Source organism: Aricia agestis, chromosome 1 (genome assembly GCF_905147365.1).
Source record: "Aricia agestis chromosome 1, ilAriAges1.1, whole genome shotgun sequence".
Classification (NCBI taxonomy): domain Eukaryota; kingdom Metazoa; phylum Arthropoda; class Insecta; order Lepidoptera; family Lycaenidae; genus Aricia; species Aricia agestis.
Genome location: NC_056406.1, coordinates 8,716,542 through 8,735,808, shown reverse-complemented (window position 1 = coordinate 8,735,808; position 19,267 = coordinate 8,716,542). Strand labels below are relative to the sequence as shown.

The 19,267-nt window shown below is 35.3% G+C and overlaps 1 protein-coding gene and 1 long non-coding RNA gene across 3 annotated transcripts; one reads left to right on the top strand and one right to left on the bottom strand.

Annotated features, from left to right (window-relative positions):
• Window positions 1-1,484: 1,484 nt before the first annotated feature.
• LOC121739631 lies at window positions 1,485-2,623 on the bottom strand. Its single transcript, XR_006037476.1, has 3 exons — window positions 2,545-2,623; window positions 2,380-2,384; window positions 1,485-1,494 (listed from the first exon to the last, which is right to left on the bottom strand). It is a non-coding gene; the product is annotated as an uncharacterized LOC121739631 (long non-coding RNA).
• Window positions 1,940-14,980, top strand: LOC121739621 (zinc finger protein 765-like). Of its 2 annotated transcripts, XM_042132118.1 has the most exons (13): window positions 1,940-2,089; window positions 2,825-2,950; window positions 3,024-3,605; window positions 4,011-4,133; window positions 4,650-4,777; window positions 4,871-4,945; window positions 6,227-6,374; window positions 6,884-7,008; window positions 7,598-7,646; window positions 7,736-7,867; window positions 11,420-11,533; window positions 12,012-12,127; window positions 14,876-14,980. In XM_042132118.1, the coding sequence occupies exons 1-13, from the start codon at window positions 1,976-1,978 to the stop codon at window positions 14,934-14,936; spliced, it is 1,893 nt and encodes a 630-aa protein (XP_041988052.1). In that variant the 5' UTR covers window positions 1,940-1,975; the 3' UTR covers window positions 14,937-14,980. The 2 variants fall into 2 exon arrangements, with proteins under 2 accessions (XP_041988052.1, XP_041988062.1); XM_042132128.1 differs by lacking the exon at window positions 2,825-2,950.
• The last annotated feature ends 4,287 nt before the right edge of the window (window positions 14,981-19,267 follow it).

Here is a 19,267-nt window from a genome sequence, read left to right as displayed (position 1 = left end):
ACGTTTATTTAAAGCCTTGTCGAGCTCTCTGCTCTATACTGATAGTTGTCTACCCATACGCCATCTAGTTACTAAAATGAAAACTGTTTGACAATCAAATAAAAAAAATAAGTAAATGCCTCATTCACGGAGTCGGGAGTAGAAGAAGAAGCGAGGAGTTTTGTCGGGAATGTGAAAGAGTGATGTGATGTTTTTGTATTATTATTTATTTTCCTAAAATTGTGTTAAACTGGGTTTTTAATGTGTAATATTGGTAAGACATTAGCCATTAGATATTCGTTATCGTCTACGAATAACAAAAACTAAGGAAACGTAACTCCCATACTTCGACCGTTTTAAATTTGGCTCCTTTTCGAACACTAAAATATGACAATTCAGATTTTCGCCAAGGTCATATCACAGGTAACGTATCATAATATTGCGCGCCGGACGACAGATTGCGCGGTTATTGTCATTTTCATAGTTATGAAACAAATAATTGTCAAAAGCGGATAGTATTATGCAGTATACACCAAGCACATCTACTATCACGAAGAAACGAGCACATAATAATTATTTTATAAAATCAAACATTTTCCTCTGATACTTAAGACATCGATAATAATTATATATCGGTAATAATTATGAACAAACCTTGTACGACTCGGGCGAATCTAAAACTGATCGAGCACCTAGGGAAGACAATTTCAGATTACGAAAATCTATGTGCTAAATTATTACAGAATTGAAATTAAAAACTTACGTAAATTTGTACAGTTTGTAACTCACAATTAATATCTTATATCTTTAAACGAGCAATTATTATATAGTATAATTGGAATCTCGGAATCGGCTTCAACGATTTTCATGAAATTTAGTATATAGGAGGTTTCGGAGGCGTTAAATCGATCTAGCTAGGATTCATTTTTAGAAAATGTCATTTTATTCGTGTTTTATCGAATACCGAGCAAAGCTCGGTCAAATAGCTAGTAATATTTTAATAACAGTTAGCAGTTTTTTATTTTTGTTCATTTACAATATTAATACTTCGATCACAGTTTCCAGGAAATGCTATTGTATTCTATTGTTGTCGCGATCACCGGTGCTCTTATGGGGCTTGAAGAATTAAAGGAAATACTTATTTGTTTTTGTCGATTGAACGTAATTTTTCGATTAAAGATTTTGATACGTGGGAGAGCCATGCTTCGGCACGAATGGGTCGGCTCGACCTGAGAAATACTACGTTTTCACATTAGTGATCGAAGGTTCTCACAGAAAACCAGCGTGAAACAGCGCTTGCGCTGTGTTTCGCCGAGTGAGTGAGTTTACCGGAAGCCCAATCCCCTACCCTAATTATTCCATCAGGTGACCTGTTTGCTCGTTTGCCCCCTTATTTCATAAAAAAAATTACATTATGTTTTACTTTTTTCTTTTGTTGTAAAAAGATCCGTAGCACGAAATATGATAATACCTATATTCATCTTATATCGCATTTAGTATAATGTCAGCCAGACCCTAAAATTTCGTTTATGATTAAATTGTTACATCTTGCATAACACTGTCCATGGCGACTTTGTAAAAATTTTGTAACTTTATAATATTTTTTGATTATTGCACTTTTAGAATAACATGTAAAAATAAGACAAACACAAGGAGACCAGCTTAATTTTATGCAAATACCCTAGCATCCTGACTTCCTGACTGTTTTGACTTTTACTTAGACTTTGACTAGACTTTAGACCTATATAAACCTATATAAAACGATGCTGAAATTGTATTAAGAAATATTGTTTTCCCGCTATAATATTTAGTAACTCGACACTGGCTATGGTTATATAACCGAAGTGCCATAATAAGAAAAATAAAGAAGAAGAAGAAGCCAAAGTAGAAGAAGAAGGAAAATAAAATTTGTTTCATCTTTCATGGAGTTCTGTGATGGAGTTTTATTTATTTGATTTTGTTTAAAAATTATAATTATAATTGTAAATTATTTGATATGGGGATGACTCACCTAAAAATATGTAGGATATGCCTTCGAACAGAGGCAAAAATGTTCAAAATAAATGTGTACAGCTTGCAGTTGTACTACGAAGAAGTTCTGGGACATAAAGTAAGTGAACTGATTTATGTTGTGTATTCTCGATTCTGTAAGAATTTTCTTCATGGAAAAGATTGGGATTTAGGATTAGGCCATTTAATATTAGAAACTTAAACAAGGGACCCATAACAAAGTTAAAGTAATATCGTAAGTTTTTAAGACTCGGATTAGAAAAATATATTTTCTTAGTCTCTGATTTCACGCCGCATTTAAAGCTCGCACTATTTTATTGTATTTTGGAGACATTATTTAATAATTTAGCTTAATAGATTATGAGGATCTTTTAAATTTTTTTTTGGCACACAACCTACCTATTTTTTTGCATAGATTTTTGCACATACCGAGGGGCTAAGTATCTTTTTATTATTCATCATAATCACTCAAGTCAAGAGTTAGGGTTTGTTCGCATTAGCTCTAAAATATCGAAATCGATTTTAACAAATTATGAAGCTACCAGAAAGGATAACTTAAGATGCGCTTACGCGGGCAATAATTACAGCAATAATTGCTCGGCGACACGAATGGAGCAATCTGGAGCAATTTGTGGAGCAATATGGAGCAATTTATTTCATATCTCTCAATGTCACATCACTCAAATATTTAAATATCAAGTTGAGCAATTTTAGTTGCCTTTGGCTTTGAATCTCAATGTTGTCTTTAGTCCTTTGGTAATTCTGTATTTATTTCAACCAATTACCTTTATTTTCTCCATTGGTCCAAACTGTTTTAGTTATTTATCAATTTCAGATTGGTGATGATGACAGACTTCCACAATATTTTTGCTATGAGTGTGCTTCACTCTTACACAAGTATCACAATTTTAGGCAAAAATGCTTTATAGGTCAGAAAATGCTGACGGATATGAAGGGAGAAGTAAGTTCATGATTTTAATACACAGTAATTTACCAAGTTATTAAAAATCACTTAAAATAATTTTATATTACAGATCACATATGAATCCATTTATAATGTGGACAGAAAGAAATTAAAACTTATATCTTCATTAGATATGATTCACAATATTGAAGCTGATATAATTTTACCGGCCGTTGATAAAAACATACAAAAAAATGTAATAAAAAGAAGTAAAAAATCAAATCACCATAAAGAGGAATTCAGAGAAAAAGTTAAAAAAGAAACACATACTATAGAACATGTTTCAGTTGATTCAGAGAAGGTGTTTTGTAAAGCTGAAGTGCTAATTAAAACTGAAAACAATATTGAATTTCCCCTACCACTAGAAGATGAAAACTCTCTAGGCAGTGTGGACAGTGATCATCTGTTAATTGACAGTATTTCCACAGAAAATATTGAATCAAAAGATCAAATAAACCATGAGGGTGTATTTATTGTAGCCGATAACAACAAAGATGTCACTGTGAAAAAATTCAAAGCTAGACGACTTAAGGGAACAAAATGTAATATTTCAAAATCTAAATCAAATAAAAAGGGTGCTTGGAAACTAAGAGAGCTGTTGAAAGAAGGTAATTGGAAAATGACAACAATGTCCGAAGAAGAATCATTGCAGGTTAGTAGTTTTGCATTTTTGCTACTAAAATAAGTAAAAACTTTTGGTTTTTGACTTGTATGAGAAATGTCTTAATGCCTTGAATTTTAAAAAAAGAAAACGTAAGTCTTTCAGTGCTTCTATTTTCACTGAATTCTGTAATTATTATAATAAAAGGGACACATACACCCCTTAAAGTCATATCACTTAGTTTTAAGACACCTTGTATATTGTATAGTCCGTCAAGAATGTGAAGAAATTAAAAAGTGGCAACATTGTAGTGTCATCCCTTTTTTCTTAGATTGATTTGAAAGTTTTACGATGTTGCCACTTTTTAATTTCTTCACTTTCTTGACAGACTATAGACACTTAAGTACTTAAGTTGTAACTTTGCCCTAATTGTATTTATTTTTATTATCTTTGCAGACTTTTCGTGCAAAATCACAGTGTGATAAGTATATCTCTGCAAAATATAAATGCACAGATTGTTTCATATTTTTTTCTAACAATGAAATGTACATGAGGCACCGCCTAAGATGGCACACTGAGGTAAGTTTTAATACATAGTATACCTTTTTTTTATGAAATAAGGGTGCAAACAAACGGGAATGCAACTTCCGTCGCCCATGGACACTTGCAGCATCAGAAGAGCTGTAGGTGCGTTGCCGGCCTTTTAAGAGGGAGTAGGATAATAGGGGAGGGAAGGGAAGGGAATAGGGTAGGGTAGGGAAGGGATTAGGGTAGGGTAGGGAAGGGAATAGGGTAGGGGATTGGGCCTCCGGTAAACTCACTCACTCGGCGAAACACAGCGCAAGCGCTATTTCACGCCGGTTTTCTGTGAGAACGTGGTATTTCTCCGGTTGAGCCGGCCCATTCGTGCCGAAGCATGACTCTCCCACGTATACCTTTATATTATATAAAATGGCATAGATCTTTATATAATTTTATAATATTATAATTATTACAAAATGATCACAGTTTTTTATGTATGTAACTTACACTTAATGTAAAATAACAAAAAAATGTATTATTATTATTTTAATATACTACAGTTCTTTATTTTAGGCGAATAATCCGTATGAGTGTCGCTTTTGCAAGCAACGTTTTAGGGTTAATTTTGAGATCAGAAACCATTTGAAATTTCATTACAACAAGTTTGAATGTCTCAGATGCAACTTGGTGTGTTCACGAGAGTAAGATCTTTTTATCAGTTCATATATTTTCAGTTTCTCTAATTATTGTCTATTGAATTAGGAATCAATTTCAACTTCTGTCATTTTCTACAGATCCACCTTATTAGCACATGATGCTTATCACAACGGAAAAATAAAAAAGTGTGATCATTGTAATGAGGAATTTCGGTATGTATACCATTAAGTTAATCTAAACATAATAATATATGTATTATGGTGAGTATTGTTTAATATGTTCGCACCTACCTGACACCCCACCATGTACGCGACATGCAGAGTCTGTTTCTATTCAGTAAGGCAATTCGCATGGAAAGCTGCACTCATATCCCATAAACATTATGTTAATACAGTGCTCCTAAAGCGATAATACGCATAGATATTTTCGTAATTTTTCGGCAACGGTCGTATTTCCCGAGCGTCGGAAGACGTCGCTGCAAGCGCTGTTTAAAGCTTAGGCCAAACCTTTAAACTTAACTTAAAAAAAAACAGCGCTTTGCAGCGACGTAGAGGCATCTGACGTTGCTTGGACGTTACCGTGGTAACGCCGCGATTGCTTCCCGGTGAGTTATATCCATAAAGTTAATATACCTAACAGAATAGAGAAACAAAGGCCTGAGCAAGAGAGATGTCACTATCAGTAACACTGCGTGGTAAACAGGGACGTGTGATACATGACAGCAGCACTCTTTTTTTGACGTCCAGTCGGCACGTGCCGCACGTTGACAATTTAATCTCATAGAAATCATGTTCAATCATGCTTGTGTAAGTGTATACGTACACATATTTTTACACACAGATGAAACCAGTTTCGTTTGACAGCTCGAGATTGTTGCTCTATTAAGCTAGGTATATTAACTTTGTGGTTATAACACTTATTGACGGACCGGCGACAGCGGACAGCCACCGGCTGTATAATATTTACTTCTATTTCCTTTGAACAAGGTGCAAAATGCAAGTGCATTGTTTGGGGCTCTTACGTTTCATAGATTCGGGTGTTTTCGTGATTACGACAATTAGCGAAGATTTCCATGCGCATTATTAATTTGGGAGTACTGTACATAAGTATGGTTTTTAAGTATGATTTATTACTGCTTATCTGTCAAAATCTTCATTTACTAAGTCCAGTTATGTAATTAATTTATTCGTCTCTGAGTGCGGCACTTAATTAAAACACCATCCCAAGGATAATCTTAAGCATTATCTAAACAGTTATAGCAATTTCCTGGTAATTTGTTACGAGTTGTTTTAGATTTGAACACCCTAAGGGCGTTCGCTGCGTTGAGCGTGTGCCCTGGCGCGGCCGTGCGCTCGCCATAGTAATCGTGCGACGGCTGATCCGCTCAACGCAGCGCTGCTCTATGGGATGATATGAAACAAGCACGCCTCGCGGGTGGCCGCGCCGGGCGCACGCTTAACGCAGCGAACGCCATAAGGAAAAATATGTTTTAGACACCAGTCGACCTACTACACCCACATACGTACAGCGCATAGGAGTAAATATCTGTGCAATTTGTGCGGGCGTTCCTTTGTGAATGAGTTGGGCATGAGACAGCACAAGTTGAGGAAACACCCCGAAGCGAAGACCATCGGAACCGAGGTATACTCATTTTAAGAAGCTGAAGACTGAATCGATTTTATATAATTTGGCACAGATTAGATAAGACCACCAGGGGAAGGAAATGGTTACTTTTGTGGAGGAAAATGCGGGGACGACGGAGGGCATTTAACGTACCCAACGATAACGTGACGCCCAGAATTATAAAAGCGCACAATTACGGAATTTACAAATCAATGAGAAATGTGTCATTTTTTGTAGCTAATTATCTCTCTGATATTTGGAGTGCAATTAGTGCAAGCTATTGGAATTTAATCCTGGAGATGTTAATCGAGACCGAAATTCATTTCTTCGAAAATGCTTGGTTGGTGGTCCGCACACAATGGGTCGACGGTCCGGATGCGGACCGCGGTCCGCCATTTGGTGAGCTCCTGCTCTAGCACATTGAAAGTCTTATGACAGACAAGGATAGCGAACTTTGAAGCGTTATACTTTGCGTAATTCGTATTTCGTAAATATGTTTTTAAGTAATTATAATAATATTGTTTCAGGATACAACGAACGCAAATAAGGATGTGAATACTTATTGTTCCACCTGCGACATCAAATTTGAGACGGAGGATGCATACCATGAACACAAACTTCACTCATCCAAACATATTGATAGTAATATTATGTGAGTAACCATCTGTCTTATAAGTATATCCTCTTACTAATAAGGAATAAATTAATAATATATTCAGGCCAGCCACATACACACGTTTTCCGTATTCGATTTCCGAATTCGTTGTCAGTATTCGGAAATCCGAAAGCGTGGAATCAGTACTTGTAAAATTGTAAATACATACATTCACTGGCGGCTGGCGCACACGTTCGCTTTTTTTTCGAACGGAACGAATTCCGCACGTACGTTTCAAGTGCAAGCCTGCGCCTTAGCGCGTGAAAAGTAACGAACGCTTGCGCCAGTTTAATGGAATTCCGAATACGGAAAACGCATTGCGGCCGGCATTAGATAGGGTCCTTATTTGAGGTCCGCCGTGTCTGTCTATCATGTGTATTTTTTAAATATGCCGGACAGAGACTAGCAGACCTTGTGTAGTTACTCGCTGTTAAATATTAAAATTATTATTAGTGGGGTATTTGTTTGATGTATACGCAGCTTATTGCATAATAAACTGGGTTATTTTTTTATGTAATTTGCCTTAACGCGTATAAGCTCGAAAAAAATTAAATGAATTGTACTTCATAAATAATTTGTATTTCAGAATACCCGAACGCAAAATTAAGAGAAAAATTCCCACAGATTGTCCAAAGGTAAGGATTCTGATGAGTATAATAGACGATCATAATATTAGGATAATTTTCTTCGGTGGCATAGATTTTTTATATTTTGATATTTTTAGTGTGGAAAACAGTTTGACTCACAAGCGGCTTGCATGAAGCATTACAAGAATGAACATCCGAACGATAAATTTATTCCGTACCCTGAACTAGAGAGGAAGCATGTCTGCGAACTGTGCGGTGCTACTGTATTGGTAAGTATCTACTCGAAAATCTTCATAACAACATCCATACTTCCATACTAACCAGCGACCACATAAGCCTCTAGACGCCTAATGCAGGGCGAATACTTTCAGACAATATGTAAGACTTATAGGTTTTACTTTAGATAATGACAGCGAAATCTGTCTTAGTATCGACCACATCCGTGACCCATGTACATCTAGTACGTTTCATACAAAATATTTTTTTACTGTCAAGAATCAATTTATTCAGAGCTCAAATTACACTGGTCTGAATCCATGACGAAAGCATTTGACATAAGTCATATCCCTTTCTATCAAATACAAATTAGTAAATAGTAATGCTTATCCTTTCTTCCGTTATCGTCACGCGTCACTAGTGATGTGATACCATAGACTTAATATATACTGTCGTATGTGATACCAACTATCTTTCAGAGGTATATTTTTTTAAATCGAAAATCGAAACAAAGCGTGATATGCAAGTCATTTTGAGTTGAACTGTTGTTAAACAACTGATTAATGATTATAATTTATAGCAATAAAAATGGTCGACGATTACTGAGCTCTGCAGTTGCAACACTGTTTTTGCCAATTTTAGTAAGAGAAATATGAATAAACCATCCATCTACTACTACTGTCTACCCATCACAAAGCGTTGTTTTTTGTCGGCGTTGCGAAGTAATCATGAAATCTTATCTTGAAAGCGTATAGAAAGTAACCAAGTAAAGATTTTTAGTCACTAAAACTTCAAGCAGTTTTATTGGCGTACAACTATTTTTAGAAATAAATTTCCATCAATTTCATTGTGACTTAGAAATCATGTGGCGGAATTAGCAAGTCAAATAATCTATACTAATAATAAATATAAAGCTGAAGTGTTTGTTTGTTTGAACGCGCTGATCTCAGAAACTGCTGGACCGATTTGATTTTTTTTTTCAGTATTAATCAAGGAAGGCTTTATTATATATCCTATGTAGCCTATGTTATATTATCACGCTAAGACCAATTAAAGGAGCGGAGCACCAATGAAAAATGTTTCAAAATCGGGTGATTTTTTAATTTTTATTTTTTATTAAGCACAATAGGTGACATCCGTCGCCCATGGACACTCGCAGCATCAGAAGAGCTGCAAGTGCGTTGCCGGCCTTTTAAGAGGGAATAGGATAATAGGGGAGGGTAGGGAAGGGCAGGGAATAGGGGAAGGTAGGGAAGGGAAGGGAATAGGGTAGGGGATTGGGCCTCCGGTAAACTCACTCACTCAGCGAAACACAGCGCAAGTGTTATTTCACGCCGGTTTTCTGTGAGAACGTGGTATTTCTCCGGTCGAGCCGGCCCATTCGTGCCGAAGCATGGCTCTCCCACGTATTATTATTTAATATTAAATTACACATTATTGAGCATTTTGTGAAAATTTCAATAGTCTATAATGTTGCCATTTTGGATTACGAGCCAAAAGACCATAAAAATAATGTTTGTTGTATGGGAGCCCCCCTTAAATATTAACTTTATTAAGTTTTTAGTATTTGTTGTTATAGCGGCACCAGAAATACATAATCTGTGAAAATTTCAGAAGTCTAGCTATAGTGGTTCTTGAGTTACATCCTGGAGACAGACAGACAGACGGACAGACATCGAAGTCTCAGTAATAGGGTCTCGTTTTTACCCTTTGGGTACGGAACCCTAAAAAAGTATATATAATTTGTAAAAAAAGTATATTTTGAAATATAGGTAAGTATAGGTACTTTTTTAATATAATCCGAAGACTTTTTTGTATATCATAAGAAGCTAGCCACAATTAATAACCTTTTTTATGCTAAACAAAGGTTGGCAGCTTTTATTTGCATCTCTGTTTTATTGTTTACGTTGTAAGAAGTGTAACAAGGAGAGAAACAATATAAGCTGGCTTATATTGTTTATTTATATTAGGTCGTATTAAGACGCCGATTTTGGGCGCTTGACAGATGAGAAGTAAGTCTTTTCTTCATTCTACACTTTAAAATAAAATATAAATATGTACTGTTTTTTTTAATTTCTTTTGACAAGCGCTTCTCGTACTTCCCATCACTAGTTCTGATTTATGACATGCCGTGAATTTGAATTGGCCAATCGTAATGCATTTCTTCCCTCTCCCCCCGCGTCGCTTAACTCAGCACATTAACACAATAATTTGTTGAGAGAAATCAAAACATTATTTATTTATTTATTTATAGCAGGCTACATAGGCCCATACAATATATACCTTAATATTATACATACATATAAATTATATACACTTAATAACTACACTTTATCACGAGTTATCGGCGACGTGACGCGCGCTTCATTCCGGAGTCTTCCCCGGAACCTTCGGTAGACCACATCAGTCGGCCAGAATTCCTCCGCTTCAAAGGTCGACAGAAGATGCGTCGGTACTCTCACCACAAAGGAACTGAAGTTGACCTTGTGGCGAGACTGCAGACGTTCGACCCTCAAGTGGAGGGATGTCTTCTTACTGATGTAGTTGACGACGTCCCTGACCTCCATGGACTAGTGCAGGCGAGATATGTACAGGGGCGTCGCGGGGACCTCGCTCCGCAGACGTAGGGCGCGGTGCCCCGATGGTTGCGGGCGGCGGGCTTCTTCTTCCTCCTCTCCACCAGTATGAAGCCCTCCTCATCGCACCCCCTGCTCTCGTCCTTGCCAGGTCGAGAAGACTTGGCCTTGCGGCTCTTCGTAGCCTATCCGTAAACTTAAGGCTCTCCGTGGACTTACGGCTCTCCGAAGCCTTACGGCTCTCATTCTCCCCATTAGGCGTCTATTGGGTTATGTTGTCGCTGATACTAACTAAATATTATTGTACGCGATTCCGCGATTTAGAATAACCATACACGGTTACTCCCTTTTTAACGGGCAAAACACACAAGCAATCCAGCCTACGTCAAGACGTCTTCCGGTCGTGTCATCTAGCAACACGGAAAGGCTTGCCACACCGGACTTCCTTCAACTTGACACTTCCTTTATGAACCCACCCCGGCCGGGTGCAACAGTTTCTTTTATTCATCGTAATAGCCTTTTTTATATATTTTATATTTTAACTAACACAAAAGTGTGTCTGTCTGTTTGTCTGTTACCTCTTCATGCCCACAGCGCTGAACCGATTTTGCTGAAATTTGATATGAAAAAACTTAGAGTCCCGGGAAAGGACATAGGATACTTTTTATCCTGGAAAAATGTACGGATCCCGCGCGGTAAACGAATTTTGGCGCAACTGAGTTGCGGGCGTCATCCAGTTTATATTTTTATAACGTCGAATGAGTATCTAACATGGTAGAATCGAAGAAATCGACGTTGTTCTTAAACTGATAAAACGCGATCAAATTACGTAGGAACGCCATTTGGACTTTTCTGAAAAAGCAATTATTATTAGTCTAAAATAAAGCGATAAAAATAATATCGGTTTTATCATCAGCAACGTTTAGGTACATTTTAACCGGCAGAAAAATAAAAGGTTCTCAACTAGTAAATTTTAATGTAGGTATAGGTAAATCAATGCGAATTAAGTTCTACTATTCTTTGTTCTAGTATAAGAATTTAAAAATCCATTTGATGAACACACACGAGAAGAAAAATGCGTGCTACTGCAACATTTGCGGCAAGAAATTCAGTTCGGGAGGCGCATTGAAGATTCATAGTGTGGTAAGATTTGTTTATTAATACGGGCAAATCTTTAAAAACGCTGCGTAAACGTGTCAGCTGTCAATAAAATTTAGGGCCTGTTTCACCACTTACTGATAAGTGCCGGATAGGCCATTCTCAACTTATCTGACGTATGTGGTATCAGTAAGTGGTGAAACAGGGCCTAAATAATATATTACTAGATGTTGCAGCCCATTACGCAGACGCCCAAGAACGCATATAATAAGTTCGCTCGCATACGCATATTATGTACACTTACACGTACAAGCATGCATACGCACACGCAAACGCACACGCTCATCTACACGTACACGTTATCGCACACGCACACGCATCTCCACGTACATGCACACGCACACGCACATCTACACGTACACGCACAGGTACAAGCACGCATATGCACACGTTCATACGAGCGCACGGAGTATTCATACGATACTAAGATATACTAATTTTGTTCATGTATTTAATGTTTCAGGTGCACACTGGCGAAAAGCCCTACAAGTGTACGCTATGCGACAAACGCTTCACACAAAAATGCAGCATGAAGCTACACTATAGGACGTTTCATCTGAAAGAGCCGTATCCTAAAAGGTAAACTAACACTCAACTATTTGTATTTTAAAGGTACGCGTACATTGTGATGGGACGGGGCGCACAGTGGATCGAAAATCGAGTTTCATAGACATAGGAACTTGAGTTTCCAGGTGTAATTTTTTTGGGCTGAAATATGTTCTCCTAGTTGTTATTACATAACAAAATGTAAAAAGACTCAGCTGTGTGTAATAATAAGGGAGTTATAATTTTTTAAAGAAATTTTTATATTTTTTGTTGTAGCGAAAATAGATATTACATAATCTGCGTCCTGCGAAAATTTCAACTAGGTATCTAGCTATATTACACTCAAAGAGTAGATGATTAAGAAAGCTAAGTACAGTGTTGTTGATCATTTAAAGAGACTGAGACTTCGTTGTCTATCCGTCTGTCTGTCTCCAGGCTGTTACTCAGGAACGTTAATATAGCTAGATAGTTGAACTTTTCGCAGGACGCAGATTATGTAATATCTATTTCCGTTACAACAACAAATACTGAAAAACCGGCCAAGTGTGTGTTGGGCCACGCAATTTTTTATACGGTCAGTGAACGTACAATCATAACATACTAAAAACATGATCTCAGTTACTTTCAAAGGAATTTGATCGAAAAGTTCCTTTATACTTCGCCGAATACATTTTTTTTAGTTGATCGACTATTGCTCAATAACTTATGAAGTCTTCTTAGAACTTCTTTTTTTTCTTAAATAAACCGTTTAGCTGGTAGAAGGGACACAGGACTTTTACTTTTTTTTTCCACTTTAAAACTTAATATTTCACAAACGGATCTCTAAATCGGAAAAAATCTATGAATATTCATAATATTTTTAAAAAACCTATCCATACGATAGAGTGGACGCGAAAAAAATATCATGCCCGCTTGATGTGTAGGGAAGTTAAAGACAATAAAAAAATATTTTTTAAAGATTTCATGTAGGTACCATTTTGTTGGCATCATTAATATGTGCATTCACGCAAAATGGGGGCTACCGCGTGTGAATTTTCCGCTAGAGGCGCGAGTGTCGCGCGAGGTCCAAAAACGTCTATTTTGTGCTAGTTTTAGCGGTTTTCGTGACATAAATTATTATTTATGCAATTTACCTGTTAAAAAGCGATCTCCTTCGTAAAATTATCCCAAAAAGTATTATTTGAGAGTGAAATTAAGAAAATAAATGTATATTTTTGCTATTTGCAATTTTTTTAATAACCTTATGGTTATTAAAAAATAGCAAAAGTAAAGGAGATATTATTTAAATTTAATTAAATCAATAAATAGGATTCTAGATTATTATAAAGTCGACTTTAACAGCTATACTTCGGACCTTAGTCGACAGTTGCGCCATCTAATGAGCAAAAAAACAGTAGCCCCCATTACAGCTTTGTAGGTGCTATAGTCTCTGAGCAAAACCGCGGATAGACAGACAGACAGACGGACAGACAGACAGACCGGACAGACGGACGGACAGACCAAAACTATAACTTGTCCTTGTTGACTACGGAACCCTGAAAACAAAATAAAATTAATATTTAAGGGAGGCTCCCATACAACAAACGAGATTTTTTGGGCTTTTTTGCTCTTAGATATAATGCCAACAGATAGGTTCTTGAATTTTTTACACAATCCTTAGTTATATGTGTACTTTAATATTTAACTATAATATTACACTAAAATACAAAATTAAGTGGGACTCTCATAGAAAAAACACAATTTATGGCCTAATTTTGCTCTATAATGTTACGGAACCTTTCGTGCGCGAGTCCGACTCGCACTTGGCCAATTATGTCCTATGGTATTAAAATATTATGAAAAAGACCTCATTTAACCACAGCATAAACTTTTGCAACAAATACAAATAGAATAAATATTTTTAATTTTGATGAATTTTAGAAAAAAAATCGCAAATGGTGCCGTAATACAAAATATGCCAAAATGTGAGTAATAATTAGTACTATAATAGTGTGTGAGGATATAACGGCCAATCATGCGATTCCAGAGATAGGCTCATTTTTCCTGTCGGCTCCATACAAAAATTTCTTAAAAAAATTATAACTCCTATATTATTACACACAGATGAGACTTTTTACATTTTGTTTTGTAATAACAACTAGGAGAACATATTTCAGCCTAAAGAAATGACATCTGGAAACTCAAGTTCCTATGTCTATGAAACTCGATTTTCGATCCACTGTGGGGCGGGCCGAATTTTTAACCGACTTCCAAAAAGGAGGAGGTTATATGATCGGCTGTGGAGTTTTTTTTTTAATTTTTTTATTTCATGCCATTTTTATGACAATGACAAATGCGCTCCGCCCCGTCACAACGTGAGCGTACCTTAGAGTTCATACTACAGAAAATCTTATTGGCCGACGGAACTTGTTTACAATGTTTAGGGAGATTGTATGTGCCATGCAGATTGTATGTGCGACGCAGACTCGATCACACAAAAAGTGTGCCGTCTACGATCTCCCAGAGGGTCATGACTTATGGATGTGTATTAAATAATGTATATGATATGAGAAAATATGCATTATGCATAGTATATTGTATAAGAGTAATAATATATATATACTTAAATATTTCCGGTACCCATAACACAAGTCCTTTAATTACCTACTTACCGCGGGATCAGACTGACGTGGTGTAAAGCGTCTAGACTCTCTCTAGAGATATTATTATTTAAAAAATCTATAAAAGGGTTTTTAATATCATTATAAGTATTTTATTAATAATGTTTAATTTTGTCAACAGAAACAGAAACAAGATATTGTATGATCTACAAGACGGGATGAAAAGTATAACGACGAAATAGGAGTAGCTTTAATATGATGATCAAATAAACTAATATTTCATTCATTTGATTTTTCATTTCACATTTTTTTTTATCACAATTGAAAACTTAAGTGGATGAAGTGGGTAACTAACATTTTATAACATAAGGGTGGGTAAACTTGTCATTTTCCATATAAACCGCGATTGACAATGAAGTGTCAGATATTGTTTATTGTGGTTTTATATGGAAAATGACAAGTTTTTGACAGGGAGTCAACGACCGCTAGCGACAAGCTAGCCCGAGTGGAGTATAGTAATTACTATTTTTTTATCCATTATATTAAAAAAAACCGTGTAACTTACCAACGGCATCGTCTGGCTAATATGGCTATACATATTATTATAAAATTATTTCCAATCATTTTCCGGTCCTAAAGTCTTTTATGCAAAAAAAAAAACTATCATTAGCAAATTGTTAGTTACCCACTTCATCCACTTACGTCTTCAATTATAATTTTTTATTACTTATTAAAATATAATTACATATTTACCTTCGAATAAGTAAGATTCTAACGCTGATAATGAATATCCTGATGTCGTATCTAAAATCTAAATGCTAGCGAAATGTTCTCTTATCTATATTTTATTGCTTCAATACGTTTCAAGTTTATGCAGTGTCCTTACGAATTCTAAGAACGCCAGTCCCATAATATAAAAATTAGGAGTGTATTCAAATACACCTATTAGCCTTTTCCGCGTAATTTCATTCAATAGCGTCGGAGTGAAAATCCAAATGCCTTCTAATTGCGCATTAATTTTGTGCCCCAATTCACAACGCAAAAATATCGTAACTATATTATTTAGGTACCTACTGGATAATTATTTCATGGACGATTTGAAGTGAATTTAGATTTGTATTAATTTACGAGATATTATGTATTTGTAGGAAAATTATTTAGGCTATATTATTTTCAGGCCATAATAAAAATGTAAGAAAAAGAAACAAATTTAGTTTGTTATTATTTTTAGCAATATTCCGCGAAAACAACTTCCACCTTTAAGTAAATGAGTGAGTGTACGCATAGGCATGCGTACAGCACCTCCCTCCTCCCACACTGCCTATGCGTACACTCGCATGCAAGAACTTCCAAACACCACCACCACACAAGCAGTAATGTTGGCAAATCCGTGCAAGGCCCCTCACCACCATGCAGGTTGAAAACCTCGACGCGCGTTTCGCCCCAACACCGGAGCATCCTCAGGATGTGGAAAACACCGCCTTTTATACACTATCGAGCCCCGCTACTATCCCCACTACCCCCACTACTCTCACTAGTACCCCCGAACATATTAATAAGCGGTGACGTAGTCAAGCAAGTTTGGTCATTCAACAATGCAAATCTGTTATTTTTCTTTTCTTTTATGATCTCTAATTGTTCCAACACGCTCAGCCGATAGCCTTTATCGCATTTATGTAAAACTTTATAGGAATGGCCATCGAGCACAGTATGATTAATTGATTACTTTCTAAAAGATGTTTAGCAAAATGTGACTTATCAGGATGACCATTTCTATAAGCCGCGATATGTTCTTTATACCGAGTCTCGAAGCTGCGTCCAGTTTGACCCACGTATACACTATCGCATTCAGGACAATCGATCTTATAGACACCGGATTGATATTTTTTATCAATCCGGTCTTTATTATGAATTTATGACACAAATGATGTTTTAAAGTATTATTTGTCCTGAATGCGACATGCATATCGTTGCTTTTCATTATTTTGGATAAGCGTGCAGATACCTCTCCCATGTACGTCCCATGGCGATCAGAGCGCTTGGCGAAATTTTATTTAATTTTTAAAAAAAAGTGTCGCTCTGATCTAAGTTAAGCCTGTTTTTGGACTTTCCTAACTTTTTCCGAATTCGTGTTTATTTAAATGTTATTTTGTTATAAGGTATTAATAGCAGTTACCTAATATTTAAACAGTTTTAGATCACCCCACGTGGTATTTGATGGTTGTGTTTTGATCGATTTCTTGGAAATTGGTATATGGGGTGAAATGATCCCTATTTGTGTGTATAAAATGATATAAAGTAGAAATTGGCGAATATTTTTCTTTTGATGAAATTGTTATTTTATTTTAATTTTATTATTAAAGAACAAATATATTATCAAAGATATCGATTTCAGAAGTCACAACTATCGTGTTTTGCCTTGAGACGGACCGATAAACCGACAGACAGCAAGATCTTAATAAATTTGCTCCCCTTTTTATCCTTTGGCTACCGAAGCCTAAAAAACTTGCTAATAAACTAAAAGATGCGTGTTTCTTTCTTATATGCTTAAATTGGTTATCAATAATAAATATTATCTCTGGGATTATTTTACCCCAACTCAAGGGATCATTTTATACATAGGGGTGTATAAAATGATCCTTTAGTTAAACTTTTACAAAAACCTCTAGTACAAAAAAAAACGTACATATGATAAAAAATAAGTATGCTATCACGAAGTTTGGTAAATTCACTACATCCAGCCATATAAATATTGCGATTTTTCCTTCAACTATAGCCATACTTAAGATTTTTCCCTTAAGGGTTTTACCTCACTTTCCCCTAATTCCTTATTTTACTTAGTTATTAATTTGACGCATGGTATAATTTTTATTGGTTAAATCTTATCGAATTTATTCATGTCTTACTGATTATTTGTATAACTATTAATTTGTATTATCGCAACACTATGTTGGGATGGATAACTTCACGTTTCAACACAGGAACATCGTGTGTGCATGTATTTGCGTGCGACTAATAGAGTTACCAACTTTTTTCTATCATATATAATACTTATTTATCATATATAGTTATTAACTTAAAAAATATAGTAGATGACAAAAGAAGAAAAAATAAAATAATCACGTGGCACGCACACAATACAATTTTTTTGGAATAAGATTCATTTTAGCTTGACTGCGTTCTGCTTTACGCAAAATATAGTAGTTTCGCCTACTATTTTTTAGAAATATAGTATTTGATCCCTTAAAATAGTAGGATACTATAATATTATATAGTAGGTTTGACAACCCTAGCGACTCAGTCGTTCTGCAGTTCCTATGATTTCCCGTCTTGGCTGATGGCTCATTCATTTGCAACGCGGTGCGCGTAGGTATCATCGTGGTTTCAGCTCAGTACATCAAAAGTGTATGGGAAGATAAAAGAATAGTTAAAAGTAAGTGTAGTCGTTATTGTATTCATTATAGATTTAATTCATTACACAATTATTTGAGTTTTGATTTAAATTGATAATATTTTAGTTTTTGAAAACGATTCATTATTTATTACATGGATACATTTTAAAATTAAATAATTACCAATATATTTATTCGTTTCCCATTAAATATTTAAATCTAATGTAGTACTCTTATTGAATAGTATTTTCCTATTTTAGCTTCATGATTTACAAAGAAAAGTTAATGCAATTAGACCAGGCGTACCATGGTATGGCAGGGATGAGTTATAAATTTAATTGAATAATGTAATATAATATGAATATCTTACCTTATTCATAAAACACTATTATACTTTTATGGGTGTTGTTTGATGGAAAAAAAAATATTTATTTTTTTCATTTTTTCAGATGCTTGAAAATTAGAGAAGTTCATCAAAAATTACAGCGGAACACAGAAAAAGGATTAGACCAGGCATTATTTAATTGTAAGTAAATTTGAATCTAAATGTATCTAGTTTATTGAATGAGGTTTATGTAGTAGATACATATTAGAGGTAATTATTTAATCAGAACCGATAGTTATTTTAATAATAACAAATTTAAATATAAAAATTCATAATATATTTCCTGTAAAACTGTTATTGCATAATATAACATACAAAACAACAAATAATAAGTCAAAGAAACATAATTAATCCATAATTTTTAGATGAAACATTACTCAAACATCCTTAATCGTCGTCGTAGTTTTAAAGTACTCGTGACTCTAAATGGTGATTATATGTAAGTGTGGATGTACATAACATTCGGTTTTCTTTTTTCAGATCGGATGATCAATGTCGAAGAATTCTACATGACACAAACGAAGACATTATTTTGTTTATTTGTATAAATGCATAAAAAACTTATGTTTATTTATTGATAAGATCCTAAATTCCTATCCCCTGAAATGTAAGCTTAAACCTACTAAACATCATAGTGTGTTAGTATATTTAAGCCGAGGTATGATTTTGGTAAAAAAGTAGGTGATCTTACCATGGGCCGTAACCGATCACGAGTTAGGAGTATGATCGGTACGTGATCTTTTTTTTTTTTATTTTTTATTGTCTATACACTTATCTCCTATTTATATTTTGTGTT

Bases quoted from the DNA above. Each gene is read 5' to 3' on its own strand.
- LOC121739621 (XM_042132118.1), top strand. From the start codon at position 1,976: ATGGGGATGACTCACCTAAAAATATGTAGGATATGCCTTCGAACAGAG. The intron at 3,606-4,010 runs GTTAGTAGTTTT...TTATCTTTGCAG, and splicing joins CCGAAGAAGAATCATTGCAG to ACTTTTCGTGCAAAATCACA. The intron at 6,375-6,883 runs GTATACTCATTT...ATATTGTTTCAG, and splicing joins CGAAGACCATCGGAACCGAG to GATACAACGAACGCAAATAA.